We start from the raw sequence: 19,111 nt of genomic DNA, 5'->3' as shown, positions 1-19,111 counted from the left end.
CCCCAACCAAACACTTCTGGTTTTGTGCCTTCATTTACTTTGGGTCTAGGAAGTACCACTTACTGTTCAGATTCACAGGTGTTTCAAACAACTAGGACAACATTCCCCCCCCCCCCATAATAGGCATCTCTCTAGTTCTGCCCGATAGCTCTCTTGACTGATAGACGTTACACCCATGCTAGCCAGAGCCAGCATTGATTTCTCCTCAATAAGGATCTGCTTAGGGTGGGGGTGAAGCAAACTGTACTGGATGTTTGCAAGAACGCGTGCAATGGTTTTGCAGGCTCAGTCGGGGGTGCTGCTGGCCCTTAGGGGCAAAAAGGGAAAGCCAGATGGTGGAAAGCACCAGAGAGCTTGCTAGGTTCCCCCCTGCTTTGCCTCTATAAGCCCGAACCACGTATGTGCTTCTAGTCTCGCTCTTTCCTCAGTAGTACACCACGAGTCCAGCCTCCTGTCCTGCTTTAGCTAATATTGCGTGGGAAGGGGAGGCCCGATATGGCAGGCAGTCATCTCCGAGCCAATCTCCCCCGGAGAGCCGCCGACACTCCTGCTGCGGAAGGCATCTCACCAGAGCAGCGGGTTCTGCCTTTAAAACCACGTGCAGGCTAGAAGCGGGCGCTGAGAGGCCGCGAATGCAGCAGCCAGAGGCTGGGGCGGGGTGGGGAGCTGTCTCTTCCCAGCCGCTGGGGTTGGAAGAAAAACTTCTAGGGTCAGTGGGAGGGAGAGAAATTTCTGGTCCGCTCAGTGGCTGTCTGTGAGATCACCCCGAGGCGCAGGACCCTGTCCCTGGGCTGGGACCCTGCTCAGCGTTGAGGATGGGGCGGGTGTTGGCTATGGGCTCTCAGCTGCTGCTGCGGGGAGGGAGCCTGGCAAGCGCAGCTCAGGAGGAGGCTCCGCTGGCCGGGGCTTTTCACTGACCCCTCCCCAGCGAGCCGGGATCCGCAGCGCCACCGAGCAGGAGGGAGCTGCCCCGGCCGGAGCGCGCAGAGCAGCCGCCCAGGCGGGGCGAGGGGGCAGCGCGCCCGATCGCGTTGCGATAACCCGGCCCTAGTCCCTTTGCGAGAGAAGGCAAAAGGGGGGCCCCGGCCTTTGCCTGCTGCAGGGCCGCTCGAGAGACAAAACTTCTCCGCTGCCCCCGAGGAGCAGCCGCGGGGAGACTCCCACCAGCCGCCCCAGCATCCCGCCCCCGCTGTCCATCCATCTCCCGCGGGATCCGGAGAGAGGAAGCCAAGGCCGGGGGAGCGGAGCCCAAGCGGAACTCGCGACCCTCCCCCGCGCGGAGTCCCGGGGCGCGGAGGAGTCGGCGGGGCGGGAGGGGTGTCTGCCGGGAGGCGCCTCCTCCATCTGCTGCGTGGGGAAAGAGCCAAGGCGAAGCAAGAGCTGCGTGTGCAGGGAGTGCCCGGGATCGGACTGCAAAGGGCGCTGCCTCCTAGCCCGGGGGGCAGCTCGGGCCCTTGGCCAAGCTGCGGCCCGGCGCCGCGCAAAGTGCAAGAAAGTCGGGAAAAGTTCCTGCCCGTCGAGGTCTCCTCGCCGTGCCGCTGCTTGCCGGGCGTGTGACACGCAGCATCGCTGCAGTGGGAGGAGGGCAGGGCTGGGACCTCCCTCCAGCGCAGGAGGAGACTCAACCCGTGCTTTTTGCGGGCTGGGTTGCATCGCACCCCCTTGATTTGCAACTTTCCCCCAGCCACCCTTCGGTTCCCCAGCAGCTGGAGGAGGCTGCTCCCCGTCGGGGTATGTGCGGGCAGCGGCGGGATGGCCTCGGCCGTGTTTGAGGGCACCTCTCTGGTGAACATGTACGTGAGGGGCTGCTGGGTGAACGGCATCCGGAGACTCATCATCAATCGGCGCGGGGACGAGGAGGAGTTCTTCGAGATCCGCACCGAGTGGTCGGACAGGAACGTTCTCTACTTGCACCGGAGCTACTCGGACCTGGGCCGCCTCTTCAAGAGGCTGCTGGACTCCTTCCCGGAGGATCGCCCCGAGCTGTCACAGTCCCCCCTGCTCCAAGGTTTGGGCAGCTTCTGGCTTCCTTCCTATTGCCTAAGACCCTGCTCCTGGCTTGGGGTGTATGTAGGTACACCCTGGAGAGGGTGGGGAGAGGTAACTTAGTTGCTGGGGAGAGTCAGGCTCTGTTGCTGCCTGTGTGGGTTTGAGTCGCTTTCCTGGAGCGATTGAAAGGCTACAGAACGAGTGGGGGAGGAAAGGGTTAAACGCCATATAGCGGGCTGGATTCTCCACTGTGTAACTTACAGCCGTGTACAGTGCCTGTGAAATACCACCTGGCTCAGTCAGACTGGTAACCCTTCATACAAGGCAGTGGAGAGAATTTGCGCCAGAGGTTTGGCCGAGATTGCTGGGAAATCGAACTCCGTCATCATGCTCCACATAGGCACGATCCCCAAATTCGGATGCACCCTGTGGACGTAATTGCAGAGAGGGTTCTTAGAATACTGTCCCACCCCCTCTTGGTCCAAGCGATCCTAATTGACATAATCTATGTTTACTGCTCCATCCACACTGATTTAACACCTCCCCACCCCTGCCTGAGACACTCTGAGGGGTGCGGGGGCTTTTTTTGGTGCGGGGGAGTGGTATGGGGGAAGCACTGGTGTTGAAAATGGGAAGTCTGCAGCTCTTCACAGTCGATAGAGCAGACTTACAGGGCTAATAATGGGGGGGAAAGTCCAGACTTTGTGTATATTTTCCCATGATAACATGGAAGTTTGCTGCTGCTATCTCTCTTTAACCATCCTATGCTGAGCCCCAGTGCAGGGTGATGGAGAATTAAATTCTGAGGCTTGATTCTCTGCTCCTTTGTACAAGTGTAGTTCTACTGACTTCAGTGGAGTTACTTCTGATTCTCACCTGTGTGAGAAAAGACATGGTCCTTGAGGTTGGAGGTAGCATTAGAGAGTTTTCCCCAAGCTAAGGTGGTTAAAAAATCATTTTTTCTAGAGTAATTCAACGTGAAATATGTCTTGCAGGCTCTGTCAGTCACTCAAGCCTCCTGCTTTCTTTACTCCTGCCAGGTTTCCATCTATTTGTGTTGTCATTTTGTCCTGTTAAAAATATCTGGAATATATTCTTCTTCTCCCCTGCCCCTTTCCCCCTGTTCCTCCCCTGTGCTGTATTCTAGGTTCATGGGAAATCACTTCTCTTTCAGTTTCTGAAAATGTAGAGTTGCTCATTTTAGTTCATCTTGTTTCCCCTCCTCATCCTTTCTCAGCTGACACTGAGGGAGGAAGGAATGCTTCCTGACAGTCTTGGCACTGAGTGCCCCCTGCAGTCAGCTGGGGAACCTTGCTGTGTAAAAGCTGAAAACCCTTGAGTTGGCTGCCAAGTCTAAGGCCTAATGATTTGGGCACTCAATTTAACATACTTTGGGCCCAATTTTCAGTGGTGCTGAGCCCTATTGACTTGAGTTGGAGCTGTGAGTACTCAGCACCTCTAAAAACCAGGCCCTAGTTGTATCAAGTGTGGCCCTTCAAATCAGTGACCACTCTTGCAAAATATTAGGCCTTAATTACATGTTTCAGAGGCCCCATTTGTGCTTTTTCACTCACACTGGAATGCTGATGCCCCTATTTGATCGTCCCACGTAGCATGAACTATAACTGATGAATAGTCAGGGAAGAGTAAACCTCCTTAGCATATTAGGAGATTTAATTCTTGTGCAAGGCCTGGGTCCTGCAGCCCTCACTTCTGTGAGTAATCTTTCCCACATAAATTGTCATCCTGATTTCAGTAGGCTTCCACAGTGAATGACGGGCATGAGGAGGGGGTGAAAGAATTAAGCCCTAATACTACAGTCACTGGGAGCTTCTATCTCCCTACATTATTTTTAATGCTGACAATTCTATGATTTGGGGGGTTAAGATATTTTAAATCTCAAGAACTGTACTTTCTTTGGCTAATGATGGAAACTATTTACAGTGAAACACGTGAATGTGATGGAATCAAAGTCCTGAATTGTTTCTGAGTATTTGCAGTATATAGCTAATAATTCCAGTTACAGTGAACCCACTTCTTAAAATGAAATTCTGTGAAAAATGACTTTGCGGTAATGAGGTATCACTGCATTTCTCTGTATAGTCTGTATTTCATATTTATTCACCACAACTTGTGCATGTCTGGCCACACATACAGTCAAATCTTCTTTAAATGATGCTTTGGATATAAGCAGGGGATTTTATAATGTGTTTGGTACACATAGGGGGTATGACCCCATTTTAGATACACTTTTTGGATCTCAGGTTTCTGCATGTAGCATTTTAAAGAAGAATCACATGTTTCCATAAATTTCAATATATTTAACCCAGTAGAAAGTCACACCGTTTCTAGGCATTAGCACTGAGTCAGATACATTGTTGATCCTAGCTTTTCCAAAAGTGCCAGGCAGAGTATTCTTTGCATCTTTAATCTTTATGGAAGCAGTGAAAGCATTGTTAGTCAAATTTGCATTGCATAGCAGGAATTGGAAGTACTTCTGGTTACCGTAGATACATTTAAGTAGCATCAGAAGAATTAGATTATCTTATCATTTATATACACTTTGTCAAACTATGTTATATAAAAGTTAAGGGATATTTTCAAATAGCAGACACCTAAAATTTGAGCTAAAATAGTTTGATCTTAAAAATGGTTGTTAATTTGTAGGTTTAAAAAAATGTCCACTTTTCAGTTGCAGAAATTTTAGAAAGAGATGGTAGACCACTCCTTTTGTGGGACTATAAATACTTGTGGGTTCAAAACAAAGCTAACATTCTGTGCTGGTATGTTCCTTTTTGTGCAGTAACAGCAAATTTTAGTGACACCCCCCCTCCCAAATCCACTATTTCCAGAACTGTACAGCATTAATGATGCTTATGCAAAAATAAGGTAATGGAGAAAAAAACAGACCCATATTGGCCACTGTTGCACTAGGAATACTAAAAAAAGAGGTGCGGAGAATAATGGAGAAATACATATTTTAAATCTTTAAGAGGGAATTGCAAGCTAATTGTGGCTTGTTTTGAGATTGGAGTTCTGCAGCTCAGAGCTTGTCCACACTTACAGATCTGCAGCAGCACAGGTGGAGCTGCCCTGCTGTAGCGCTTAGTGAAGTCGCTGCCTATGCTGATGGGAGAGATTCTCCCGTTGGCATAGGCACTCCACTTCCTCAAGAGGCGGTAGCTATATTGACAGGAAAATCCACACCCCTGAGCAACGTAGTTATACTGACACAAATTTGAAGTGTAGACCAAGGCTCAGTGTTTTGCCTTCTGAAGTTTGTTACATGTAAATCTATTTCAGTCTGAAGAAATATCATTGACCCTTGCAAAGGGCATTTGTGCAAATGAACTGACCTGGTATACATGCATGCTTCTATACTGCAACAAGGATTCCCTAGAAAGTCTTGATCATGTGCTTGGTACCACGGTACATGCTGTTGGGAGATCTCCTCTCACTGGGGGGTCAGGCTATAGTATTACACCAAGCCTGCTTTTCATTATGAACTTTGCAGCATTTGGACCTGCAAACCCCCCTATTTCATGTGAGCAGACATTCATTATGCAGATTGTTCCATTGAAGGCAGTTGGTCTCTTTATAAGAGTAAGAACTATTTGCATAAGTATTTTAAGGCTTGAGCCCTGTGCTAATATGCATACTGAAGGAATTAAGTCACTGCATTAAACTAAGATCACTATAAGTTTCTATAAACTTAGAGTCCTCTTGCAGGATCCTGAGCCCTTCCTAGTGGTGCTCAAGGCCCTGAGCTGCTGTATTCATATACCTTAACTTTTCCAGGGACTTTGTGCCCTAATGGGGGTGGGTACCAGCACACCCAGCAAAAATTCTGACTGAAAAGGCAAATAGAGAGTAGTATTAATTTGTATTCCTTTAGACCAGAGTTTCCATGAAAACATAAATGTTCCTGCCACTTTAATGTGAACGGAGGGTTATCAGAATCTTGCAAAGATCAGACTTTATGAGCCATGTTGTACCCTTAGGTGGTGTGGTACCTGCATAGGAAGCAGGGAATTTAATCAGGTACCTCTCAAGCAGTTTCGTCTGTATTCTTCTGTTGTGTGGAAGACAGGGGGATGGTTCTCCTCCATCAACAGAAGTAAGGCAGGGTCTGGTCCATAAGGCTCACAAGATCTACCAAGGGCACAAGACCATCTACATCAGGGGTTCTCAAACTGGGTGTCAGGACCACTCAGGGGGTCGCGAGGTTATTACATTGGGGGGTCGCGAGCTGTCAGCCTCTACCCCAAACCCTGCTTTGCCTCCAGCATTTATAATGGTGTTAAATATATTAAAAAGTGTTTTTAATTGATAAGGGGGGTCGCACTCAGAGGCTTGCTATGTAAAAGGGGTCACCAGTACAAAAGTTTGAGAACCACTGATTACATGTTCCAGTGGAATTGCATTGCCATGGTCTCCCCTGATTACAACTGTGCCAGGACAGGGGCATTCTCACCAGAGGGACTAGAGGGTGTATCACATTTTATTAGCCGCCAGCTTTATTTCATTTCACATGCCCTGGTAGTTCCAGAGAAAGTGTGTGCAGGGAGGGAGAGGAATGCTGCTATGGAGATAGCTGATCACCTTCCCCTTTCTGTATAGGGAGTGGGGAGGGTATCAATCTCGTACAATCTGTACTATAGTACAAGTAGTATACACAGTATAAGCAATAAGACTTCATGGGAAAGTCTACTTGATACCTGGCCATCTGGAATGCATAATGAGGCTAAAGGCCAAGTATGCTCATCAACATGAGGTGTGAGTGTCTAGGACAACTGTACTCCTTATTACAGTGATGCTTTTCTAAAATGTTTTTCTTACACATTAATAGTAAGCTGGCTAACAAGTCCGTTTCTGTGCTTCTTTGCCACTCTTTGTAGGGTCATAAATTTTGTCTTCCAATCAGATTCCTGTTCTTATAATGACAGAGAATCTTCATTCTCATGATTCATTATGATGTCACCAGAATCTTCATAGTATTTTCTCTGGGTGTCTGAAGTGTGCCTATCCCTTACTCTAAGCGCCTGCACAAACAACACAATATAAAAGTACAGAGTGGCTCAATAAGTGCGGTCTTATCATTCACAGACATACACAGTACTTTGCAATTCTAGTCATTACCACTCTACACTCTGCTTACATCTATTCAAAATTACCTCCTCTGTAAAAATTGGTGAGGAAGACAGCAAAAAGGATTAGGGTGCTGACATAAAACTGATCAATTCACTCTAAAGAGATCCAGAAATAATTGCAGTAGATCAAATGAATAAAGTAAAATAGAGAAAATGAGGTACAAATCTGGCATAGAATGAATGAGAAGTGGCTACTGCCCGCAAAATAATATTGAGTAGTTAGAGACTTTTCTTCAAGCACGATCCTTCACCCATTAAGTCAAAGGCAAACCTGCCACTGAATTCAGCAAGTGCAAGAGCCAGCCCCTAGTGCAGGGATTGGCAACCTTTGGCACGCGGCCTGCCAGGGTAAGCCCCTGGCAGGCCGGGTCAGTTTGTTTACCTGCTGCGTCCACAGGTTCGGCCGATCGCGGCTCCCACTGGCCGCAATTCGCCATCCCAGGCCAATGGGGGCTGCGGGAAGTGGCGGCTAGCACATCCCTCAGCCCGCGCTGCTTCCCGCAGCCCCCATTGGTCGTGGAGCGGTGAACCGCGGCCAGTGGGAGCCGCGATTGGCCGAACCTGCGGACGCGGCAGGTGAACAAACCAGCCCGGCCCACCAGGGGCTTACCCCGGCGGGCCGCGTGCCAAAGGTTGCAGATCCCTGTCCTAGTGCTTCTTGATCAATCTAAATTTTATCTCCTAAGCACAATCCCACTGAAGCCAGTGATAAATTTGGCCTTTGGAGTGATTATGTGTTTTCTGGGAATCCTAATGGAGTGAAACTATAACACTTTTATACTCTCTAGTGCTGTTTTCCTAGGGCCAAATTCTGCTTCCAGAAATTCTGCTTCCAGAAACTCTGCCCTCACAGACTTCAGAATTTGATCCTAGTATTTATAAACTCTTAACATGTGCTAATAGCTTTATGAATGTTCATGTTCCCAATGAAGAGACACATGGATGGTAAGCATGAAAGCTCAAATGCACTGCCAGAATGTTCATTCACATTATGGCTGTGTGTAGTGCCTGAACCTCAGGGGTGAAAGTAACTTAAAGGACTTACCGGTACGCCGGAGTCCTGAGCAGCCTGTGTGGCCTCAACCAGAAAAAAAGGGGGGTCTTTAAATTGCCAACAGAGCTCCGAGGCTCCCAGCCACCTCTGCTACCCGGGGGGCTCCGGCAGCAGGGCTCTTTTTAAATCGCCGGCCTGTACCGGACCGTACCGGACCGTACCAACTTACTTACACCTCTGCTGAACCTACCCACACAGTCTTAGTACACACAATCTCTTCTGTCTCATAGTGCTGTTCTGCTGTATTTCTCTTTTCAGATTGTTTCTCTTACGGTTGCTTCCTCCCCCACCCCTGCCCCATCTAGTCTGATTTTTCTCTTCCTTTCTTCGTCAGTCTTTCCCAGGCCATTTATCCCCCTCATGTCTCACTTTGCTTGGCCTACTTTCTGTTTCCTCTCTTCTTCTTCACGTTTTTCTCTGTCCTTCACGAGAATGTTGGTGTCACTGATAATTAATTATCTGTGGCACATCAGAGCTCTCCCATCATCCTCCACATTATCTCCTGACACACAACTTCTGTTTCATGCTGGATCATCTCTGCCTTCCTCCCCTGTTACATCAGTGAATGGGAAAGAGATGCTCAGCTGCTTCTGTGTCACATCTGCAGTGCACCAGGAAGGACTGAGGGCTGCATGATCTGGATTACACACACTAGAAGACTGTCACATTTTGCTGCACTTTCTGTACCCGTAACCTACTGTGTTATGTGTGCTCTCTTATACACCGTTTACAAGACCATCTGGGAGTTTAATATATGTGTGAAGGGAACTCTACTGAGGCAATTTAGCAGTTTCCAAAGACAGCAGCTGTTACAGTACTGTGACAATACGGATAAATACACTGCATCTATTGTGCCCCATTTCATTGTTGACAATGTCAATAGTTCATTAACAGAGTTTGTTCAGAACTTCAGTCTGGTGGACAAAAGGGAACAGATCTTCATTTTCAGGCTTCTAGCAATGTAGTCTGACTGAAATTCAGTTTTTTTATTTGCCTTAATGGCCTTTAGATTCAGCTCTTCCATGATGGCATTGGTTGCATACCATGTCTAAGGACCTTTCAGTGAAAGGACACATTTTTTCATTTGCTCAGTCTCCTTTACAAGTTTTACTTGGTTATAGGTAAATCCATTGAAACCAGCTGATGTTCACCAAATCATTCAACAGTGTGGTCCAGTGATGGCAAAAATGAATGGTTCATCTGTAATGTTATAAGATGAATAAAACTTGCTGATTTCATAACAAAGCCATCCAAAAATCTGGAGTACATGATGAATTAATAACATTCGTCAGTTTGGGGGTTTTTTGGTCCACGTTCCATGCTGAGTTTCTGAGTTTGTATGAATTCAGTGCTAAAAGTGATAGCAGAGACTTCCATTTTAATGCCAAACTCAGTTCATTTCATTTCCTCTTCCTCCCATCACTTTTCCCTCACTTCATTTTGTCTTTTGTGTTCTGTCTTATGCCATGTGTCTTATCTGACACCCTGTGTGCAAGATCACCGGGGCTGGGACTGTTCTCTTTGCTTGTGACAGTAAAGTCCTGAACACCTAGACTGGTGTTTGTAGGTGCTATCATAATAAATGGTAATGTTGGTATGAATGTATGTAAAAAGCCAGTGAGTTAGAGACCAGAGTTCTCTGCCTTTAACCTCCTTGGGCTGTGCATGTGTGCACAAACAGTTAAGTTAAATATAGAATGAAATAAAAAAAACCCATCTTTTTTACTCTTGAATTCCTGTTTTGGGGGATTTGTCAGGCTGTTGTTTGAAAGGAATACTGCTAGGTGCTGTAACTTACCTCTGCATAGTCTGAGCTATAGATCTTAAAATAAGAAACCTGTTGTATCAGGATTAAATTTGTGCACTAAGGCCCAGATTTTTACAGGTATTTATCTGCCTAAAGATGAACATTTTGAAAATCTCACTAAGGACCTAATTCTCACTGCATAATGCTAAATACCTTTACAAATCTGGCCCTAAATGCCCCCAAGCAAGAGCTCTGTTCAGAATGTAACCAATTTAAAAACAATTTTTTTCACACTGCCAACATCCAGCCACCAGCACAGCTTGCCAGCTTCTCCCCAAGAAACACCCCCAGAGTGAGCAATGTTGGTGACATCACATGAAAACGAAACCCTTGGAGCGCAGAGGTGACCTCTAAAACCTGGATTATTCTCTCCAGAATTAATGCATGGACTGAACCCTCCATGTGTGGATTTCCCCAGCCCCCTGAGGATAGCGGGGAAGAGTGCTGCCTTTGTGACGCCATCCCCAGCCCCCTGCATGGATAGTGTGGCAGAATTGAAGACGAGGTATCACAGGGGAGGTGCTGCTCTCATAAGAATTTAGGACAACATTTTTCAAATGCAGCCATCGTGGCTGCATGCAGCCACCAGAGGCTTTTTGTGTGGCCAAAACAGCCTCTTGGGTGGTGATGGGGGCGGGGGAAGCATCGGCCTCTCCTCCTCCCTCCTTGTTGCTCATGGATGCGCCGCCCTGCACCGCCTCTGGAAAGAGGTGGAGCACAACGCTGCAGGAGCAATGGAGTTCTTGACCCACCATCACTTCTGGCCTCTGCTGCCTCCCTCTTCGCCCCCCCCTCCATCCAGGAGTTAATGGGTCCTGGGGCTTGCTAGAAAAGTGAAATTAACAAACGTGCAGGTATCACTTCACAGCAGACTTACTAGCTATCTGTGAAAAGTGATACTTGTATATTTATTAATATCACTTATCACTTTTCATAGCCTCCCAGGTAGCTACTAAGTGTGCTGTGATATTAACAAATATACAAATATTCACAGCAAGCCCCAGGACCCGCTAAGCCAGGGGTCTCAAATTCCCGGCGCCCGCGAGCCTCCCCAATGTGACCCGCAGGGCTCCAGCAGTTTTGGGACCGGGTCTCTCCCTTGGCCCCACCTGCCACCCCCGGAAGCTCCCACCTCCGGGGCCCCGGCAGGGCAGCGGAGCTGAGCGGAGTCTGCCTGCTTGCTCCAGTGGCTGCTGGATCCTCCCTGCGGCCCAGGGGCGGGGTGGAGCTGTTCCTCCATGCGCTGCCCCCGCCCCGAGCGCCCCTGCGGCCAGTGGAACGCTGCGGGGGCGGTGCCTGAGGCAGAAGTGCGCGGAGGCCCCCTGGACTGCCCCGCCTTGAGCCCCAGGTAAGCGCCGCACCCTCTGACCCCCTCCCAGAGTCTGCACCCCCACCCCCTCCCCACATATCCCCTCCCGCCCCAACTCCCTCCCAGAGCCTGCACCCCCTCCCCACATATCCCCTCCCGCTCCCAAACTCCCTCCCCACAGCCTGCACCCCCTTCCTCTTCCTACACACCCCTTCCAACACCCAAACTCCCTCCCAGAGTGTGCGCCCCATCCCCACACCTCCCCAACACCCAAACTCCCTCCCAGAGCCTGCAGCCCGTCCCCATACCCCCCAGCTCCAAACTCCCTCCCAGAGCCTGCACCCCCTCCCCACACTCTCCCAGCCTCCAAACTCCATCCCAGAGCCTGCACCCCAGGCCCCTTCCCCCACCCAAACTCCCTCCCAGAGCCCAACCTCTCACCCCTTCTGCACCCAAACTCCCTCCCAGAGCCTGCACCCCAATCTCCTATCCCAGACCTCCTCCCCCACCCAAACTCCCTCCTAGAGCCTTAGGCAGGTGGGGGGTGGAGTTTTTTTGGGGGGGCAGAGTTTTGGGGGGCGGGTTCTGGGCAGTGTGAGTGACATTGGCCCACTGGGAGGATTTGTGGACTGGCACTGGCCCTAAGATAAATTGAATTTGAGACCCCTGCGCTAAGCCCTGCATGGGGAGGGGTGGCGAAGGGGGAGGCCACATTATTTTTGTTATTGAGTCTGCCAAAAAAACCCACAAATATATATTACAATGATTTGGATGTGAATCTGTGCATATTTAATGGTTTTTCCTAAAGTTAATTAAGTATTTTAAGAAAAAAGTGTCAGTGTGGCCAGCAGTGAGAGTTGGTGGCCGCACTCAGAGGCCACTAAAAAATGTGTTGCGAGAACCCCTGACATAGGATTTGCCACACTGGATCGGCCCAGCTGTCCATTTAGTCTAGTATCCTGTCTGCAACCGTGGCCAGAACCAGCTGCTTCAGTGGATGGTGTAAAAAATCTGCAGTAGGCCGATGTGGGATAATCTGCCGTCCACATAGGTTTCATTCCTGATCTCTAATAATTAGAGATTAGCTTAAACCCTGAAGCATGAAGTTTAATATCCCTTCCAACATTTTTATTATCTTTAATTATAACAACTCTGGCTATTTTTGGTTATCCATATAAATACCCAGCCTCCCCACTCTTTTTTTTAAATATTGCTATGTTCTTGGCCTCAATTATTTCCTATAACAATCAGTTTCACAGCTTAATTGCTCCTTGTGTGAAAATGTATTTCCTTTTATCCGTTTTGAATTTCCCACCTTTTAATGTCATTGAATGTCCCTTTGTTCTTGTATCATCCCTGCAGCTCCTGTATAATTCTGTGCAGAAATGGGGAGGAGGGGTGGCAATAACAACTGTAGACTGTCTTATCTTTCTCTGAGTCCAGTCTGAGGCTGCTAATGCATGCCCTGCAGGTGGGGAGATTTGTAAGATCTAGTTGCCTTACATGCAATTGGGAGGGGGCTCAACCTCCAAAATTTGTGGTCTCTCAATTCCTTTCGATATAGGAAAACTTTGCCAGGTGTACTTCATGGGATTGTCCACCTCTTGGTTTACCTTGCTCCCTCCTGTGGGTTTTCCCATGGGAGATGGCAGTCTTGGTCGAGGAGAGGAAGGTACAATGTGATTTATTTTTTCATATACGCCGTGGGGGATAATATGTAATAGTAATCACAGTACAACATCTCACACACTTTGCAGAAAGCATACACTTGCTTTGACCGCCATGCTCCAGTAAGGTTCCATGGTTAGTGAGTTAAACTTAAGAGCAGAAGGGGAGGATCTCTATGCCAATCCCTTTGCCCCTTACCCATGAGTTAGTCCCACTGGAGTCAATAGGGCTAATCTTGTGAGTAAGATGAACAGGATTTGGGACCTGTCTGAGACATTGCCAACTTAAACATAGCTACATTTTTGGAAAAGCAAAGACCTATTCATGGCATTATCTAGGGATGGTGTGTGAGACTTACATCTCTTATGTATGTATGTAGCTATTTTGCCTTGGAAGTCAGTAGATCTTTTTATAAGTGATTCATTATGTACACTTCTCATCAACAGTCTGTGTGATATAGTGAGCTGGGCACCATTGAGTGAAATTCCTCCCCCGCCCCCTATCAGTTAAAAAACATGCAAATAAATGCTTTGCTATGTATGTGTGTTACATAAAAGTTCAGCCATGTGCAAGATTAGGTGTATGGACATTAAAATATTATAATTATTCACATTTCAGTAACATTTGTATATAACTGAAGGTTTTGTGGTGGGGAAAAGAAGCCCATGGAAATCCAGTCTAGCTTAAGAACGATAAAGATGGGTGTTTACAGCATTTAAATCACTTGAAATGATAGTTATTTGTCCAAGCATAGTACACATAATAAGACAGCACAGCAAAGTTTCCAGGGAGGATCTAGCACATGCTTTCAATTAGAAGTCAGACTGCAGCAGAAGAAAAGGAGTGTGAGCAACATTTCTCCATGACCTCATTAGGATATTTCTCAGCTAACCTACGTATGCATGACTGAACAAGTGAAAAATAGTACAGTTGGGTTCCAAGCTACAAGGCATCTTCTTCTGATTTATTTTCCTGTATTTAAGGACTTCTGTCTGAACAAGGTTTCCAAGTCTGCGTTAGCAATGTAAATGGAGGACTTGGGTGAAATCCTGCAACCCTCTCGGCCAAAAGTTACTCTGACTGATCCTGCGAACTCTTATGCATGTGAGCAGTCCCATAAATTGCAGGATCGTGGCCTACAGGTACTGAAAGTACTATGGCATGTCTTGTACCTGTTAATTTTTAAAATTATATAATGTGTGCAAATATTACAAATGAAATTATGCTGGCGTGAGTTTACATGTAAAACCATTTGGGTATTTTCCACATATTTAGAATGCAGATGCGTAAAGCAGAGGGGCCTATACCTAGCTGAATTCATAGTGACTAATCGTATAAGATCAGCAGCTTAGGCTGCGTGTTTGTAGTGAGTGAGAACGTTTATAGTGATTTATTCGTGCATATATAGTTCTTATTCATGCATGTAGGCAAAGCCTGTCCTGGAGCGCTCTCTGTGGCAGTGCAGATTTTCATGATCCTAAAAGCAGACCCATGTGCTAATCATGCAATCTGACCACAAATTGGCACTTGTCAGTCACTGAGAGGAAGCATTATTTTCAGAGGTAACAAGTGAGCATGGATGGCTCTTACAGGCTTTCGGTAGAAAAGCAAAAGGGTAGGAGTTTCCGCTGCCTCTCATCACTCCTAATCTCCTTCCTCCCCACTCCGCTTCTTTTCTTCTGGTACGTTGTTTAAGGTTTTAATAAAAATGTTTTTTATTTTACTAAAAGCTATAAAGCCTTCTGTTCCAGTTTTCTAGTAGGTTTTTGTATTTGGTCTGTAGCTGATTCTTTTCCAAGATCTAGAGGTTAGAAACATGTACTAGAGGTGAAATCTCTTGCTTATGATGGAAAATCTTGGTGGATGCATGGAGCTGTAGAACCCCCTACTGGGTGGCCTGTGAAGTTCCAGAGACTAAAAATCTCATCTGCCATTTCTGATGAAAGAATAGGCCATTGTAGACAGAGAGAGCTCTTACTTGGACTAATACCCATTCCTGCCAGACATCTCTTTAGGAAGATTAGGAGGTGTGTCAGTGTCTTGAATCTGCAACACTGGAGCCCAATCCTGAAAACCTTTACTTACACAAATACACCTCTACCTCGATATAACGCGACTCGATATAACACGAATTCTGATATAACGCGGAAAAGCAGTACTTTGGGGGGGTGGGGCTGCGCACTACGGCGGATCAAAGCAAGTTCGATATAACGCAGTTTCACCTATAACGCGGTAAGATTTTTTGGCTCCCGAGGACAGCGTTATATCGGGGTAGAGGTGTAGTCTGTTCTCGTGCAAGTAGTTCCATTGTGTTCAAGGATTTGCAGAAAGTTTTTATATAATGCTATATGTCTGGCAGGAAAAAAAGATGAATGCCTATGTTAGAAATATTACTGGAGAAAAGCAGATCTTGATATTAGAAATCAACAGATGCAATCTTATGTACTTGGTCACGTTAGTTGTAGAGATGGAAATAACCCGAGAAAGTTATTATGGAAGGAATGGTGGGGGTCGTAGTGGGGGACGACCAGCGAGACAGTGATGGATGGATAGTATATGGCAGATCACTGGAAGGTCAGCTGCTCAGCCCTTGAAATTAGCGATGGATCGTGAAGGCTTTAGAAAATTCTGCTATGATGTCACTAATATTAAGACATGAATATATGGATTTATTTACTTACCTACTTATTCATAGTAAAAGCCAGGCAAACAGTACTGTGCCACTTTGCATATAGAATCATTGGCCCCATGTCAAAGCACCGGTGAGGCGGGCCTGGAATAAAGAGCTAGCAAAATGGGCTACCAAGCAACTAGAAAGATGTAGAAAATGAGGCTATATCTATATATTGGTCCAACTTCCCAATAACCCTATTCACCTACATTGTGGTAAGATAGAATCTCTGTAGGTGCCTATTAGTTACAAAATTCAGAGCTAGATCAAGATTCTGAGCACCCCAATATTAAGGGCTGTTGGTTTTGCTCTGTCTAATTTCTTTAGGCCCAATCCAACTCCCTTTAAAGTCCACAGAAATTCTCACATTGATTTCAGTGGGAGTTGACTCGGGCTCTGGGCAAGGAACCTCTTCCTTCCTTGAGCATGGAAGAAATAGGGGAAGTTACAGTGTGCCTAATGGATTTGTATAGAATATAGCAGAATGTGACAACACATCCAACATCCTATTGGTCCATCCTTGGCAATCCTCTGTTCTGCCGTGGATGATGTAAATTTGGGGCCCATTGCCAATAGTAGTTGCTGTTGAGATAGTCTGTAACCTTTTTTTTTTTTTTTAAACTAAAGCTGTACTTTAAGGACCATTGCCAGCCTAAACTCACACTTCTGCCTGGAAGTTACGTATGTGCTAGTGCTACGAGCAACACCTAAAATAAGGCTGTGTAGACACTACTACTTATGTTGGTATAATTTATGTCACTCAGGGGTATGAATACGCCGCCCCCCTGTGCGATGTCAGTTACACCGATCTAAGCGCCAGTGTGGACAGTGCTATGTGGTGGGAGAGAGCTTCTCCCGCCAACGTAGCTACCACCGCTTGCAGGGGCCAGATTAATTAAATCGATGGGAGAGCTCTCTCCTGTCAGATTAGAGTATCCGCACTAGCAGTGCTGCAGTGGCACAGCTGCACCGCTGTAAACTGTGTAGTGTAGCCACAGCCTAAGATAACAATGTCAGAGAGAGATTGGAAGGAAAATGGAGGTGAAATTTTTCTATATTTTTGTCCTTAGTTTGTTCGTTTTGTATGTTTGACAGTCTTATATGGGTCTTTCACACAGAAACAAGGAGATTAAAACTTTTTTTAAAAAACAGGAAAATATGAGTGTAAAACCACAAAAATTATCAGAGTGCTCAAGGACAGGGTTCTACCTCAAACTATTTTACACGTTTTTGTTGTCTGCTTTTAAAAGATTCACCTAGGTTTTTCAGTTTGCTGGATTTTTTTCTGCAGCAGCCTTTAGGACTGCCTCATTTTCCAACAACGAGGTCTGTTAGGTTGTGAAAAAAAATCTCTCAAGTATTATGGTGGAAGCCTCTTATTCTGAGACATTTAAAATAGAGACAAAGCACTCTAAATATATTGCACTGACTGGATATTAAGATGGTGTAGAGGACCTAACATGTCTTTTTCCATCTTGATCGTTTCTATGGCTGTGTGATAACGTTCATGGTGGATGATTACCATGACAGTTGTAGCAAAAGACACTTGTCCTGCAATCTAGCTGTTTACAAATAGGGTTTTGAAAAATCTTCCTTTGATTATTGCTCCTGTACCATATTACGTTCAAAGAAATATGAGACTGCTCTCAAAGAGCTTTGTTTAGCTTGTGTTTGATTCTTTCCTCTTCTCTTGTGTGGGTATTTTCTTTTCCACTCTTCTTTGACAAATAAGGATGGATTATGGCTCTATAAAGAGGATTTTGGGTTTTTTGTTTTAATATCCCTCCCTGTGTTCCAACACAACACCACTCTGAAATTAAGTTAGGGGAGCTACTTCTGGACAATGGGTCATCATCTCCTAAGGTAAAAGATGTGTATCAATTAGGCATGCTGTTTGATGCCTTTCCACATATTCTTGAGCAAACTAGATCTGTCTACCACATATAGACGTCCACATACATGTTTTGTATTTTCATTCTCGCTTACAATGTGTTTACCTTGTTTCTAGGACTAATCACAATAAAAGAGGCCCGTGATATAGAAGCCAGGCTTAATGAAGTGGAGAAGCTTCTGAAGATTATTATAAATATGCCTTGGAAAGTAAGTATGCAAAGTACCACCTTACTGAACTTCACACCCGGTGGATAGTAACTTGCCCATTTCATTTAGATAGGAAGGCATGGGGCAGTTTGAGCTTTTGCAGAGGCAGAAGGGGCTGTTCAAGATCCTGCACATCATCCCTCCCTGTACCCAGGGCCGGCTCCAGGCACCAGCCCAGCAAGCAGGTGCTTGGGGTGGCCCAGGGGAAGGGGCATGTCGTTGGGCTGTTCGGTGGCGGGTCCCTCTCGGAGGGAAGCACCTGCCGCCGAATTCCCGCCGAAGAAGAAAGCGGTGTGGTGGAGCTGCTGCTGGAGTGCCGCCGATCGCAATTGCGATCGCGGCTTTTTTTTTTTTACCCGCCACTCTCTCTGTGTTATGAGGGCTGCATCCACACAACATATATATATATACACTACCTGTATGGTCCTAAGGATGTCAGATGGGCTGCAGCTGTGTGCTGATTGGACCACAAGCAGCCGGCAGGTTGAGAACCAGTGATCTAAGTAATGTTCTGTTACATAACATTTACTACAAAGTGACCTGTGCATTGCCATGACTATCATCTCCTTGTCTTTCAGGGTAATATATCTGACCTGCATGGTGTGTTGAACTGAGGGCCCAATCTTATAATTAGATCCACATGAGCAGACTCCCTGATTTCAATGGGGCTCTGTATGGCACAAGGGTCTACCTCTGTATTTTCTGATTGCAGGATTGGGGCTGTAGATTGTAAGCTCAGTCAAGCAGGGACCGTATATTTCCCTGTTTTTATTGCACGAGTCACACTGAAGGTGCTCAATGAATAATAATAATAATAATGGGTATTATTTGTAGTCTTGCCACTGCTACCCCAGGCTTCTGAATGCCTTTCTTTTAATGTTATCTAGACCCTAGATTCAGTCCGCTTTTTAAATTGGACAAGTTACTTAACCTCTCTGTTCCTTCTGTTGCCCATCTGTACAAAAGGTATTATAATATTTATCTCCATGACGAGGCTATGTTGAGGCTTGATTAATGTATGCAAAACACTTAAAGATCCTTGGGAAGATCTTGTAAAAGAGCAATAGCTCTTGAAGTTCAACCACACATGCAGGAGTTGGGAGATGATTTGCATTCTTGGTCATGGCATTGGCTTTGTTGTATAAATGGGGAAGTCACTGAACGTGTGTGCCTCAGTTTCATCATCAATAAAATGGGGATAATGATACTTTGCAGGGATACTGAGCAATTTTATTCATTTTAAGTGCTTTGAGTTCTTCAAATGGAATGCATCATGAAAATACAACATATTTTTATTTTATATTTTCAGCCAAGGTCCTATCATATGACAGTGTAGCCAATAGACCATGTGCCAGGCGTGATC

General features: G+C 46.3%; 1 protein-coding gene across 5 annotated transcripts in view; it reads left to right on the top strand.

Moving 5' to 3' along the window:
* The first annotated feature begins 529 nt into the window (after positions 1–529).
* The window catches only part of PXDC1 (PX domain containing 1), an 87,613-nt gene continuing 69,031 nt past the window's right edge, over positions 530–19,111 (top strand). For 2 of the 5 annotated variants that reach the window (XR_010598717.1, XM_065584893.1), the window contains exons 1-2: positions 530–2,008; positions 17,657–17,748. Coding sequence is in view for 3 of the 5 variants with exons in the window: in XM_065584893.1 (XP_065440965.1) it covers positions 1,753–2,008; positions 17,657–17,748 (348 nt within the window). In the remaining 2 variants the exon portion in view is untranslated. The remainder of the gene's footprint in view (positions 2,009–17,656; positions 17,749–19,111) is intronic. The other 3 variants (XR_010598718.1, XM_065584894.1, XM_005312958.5) reach the window with 3 other exon arrangements.

The sequence above is a fragment of the Chrysemys picta genome, chromosome 2 (genome assembly GCF_011386835.1).
Source record: "Chrysemys picta bellii isolate R12L10 chromosome 2, ASM1138683v2, whole genome shotgun sequence".
NCBI lineage: Eukaryota > Metazoa > Chordata > Testudines > Emydidae > Chrysemys > Chrysemys picta.
This window is presented reverse-complemented; position numbering and strand designations above follow the sequence as displayed.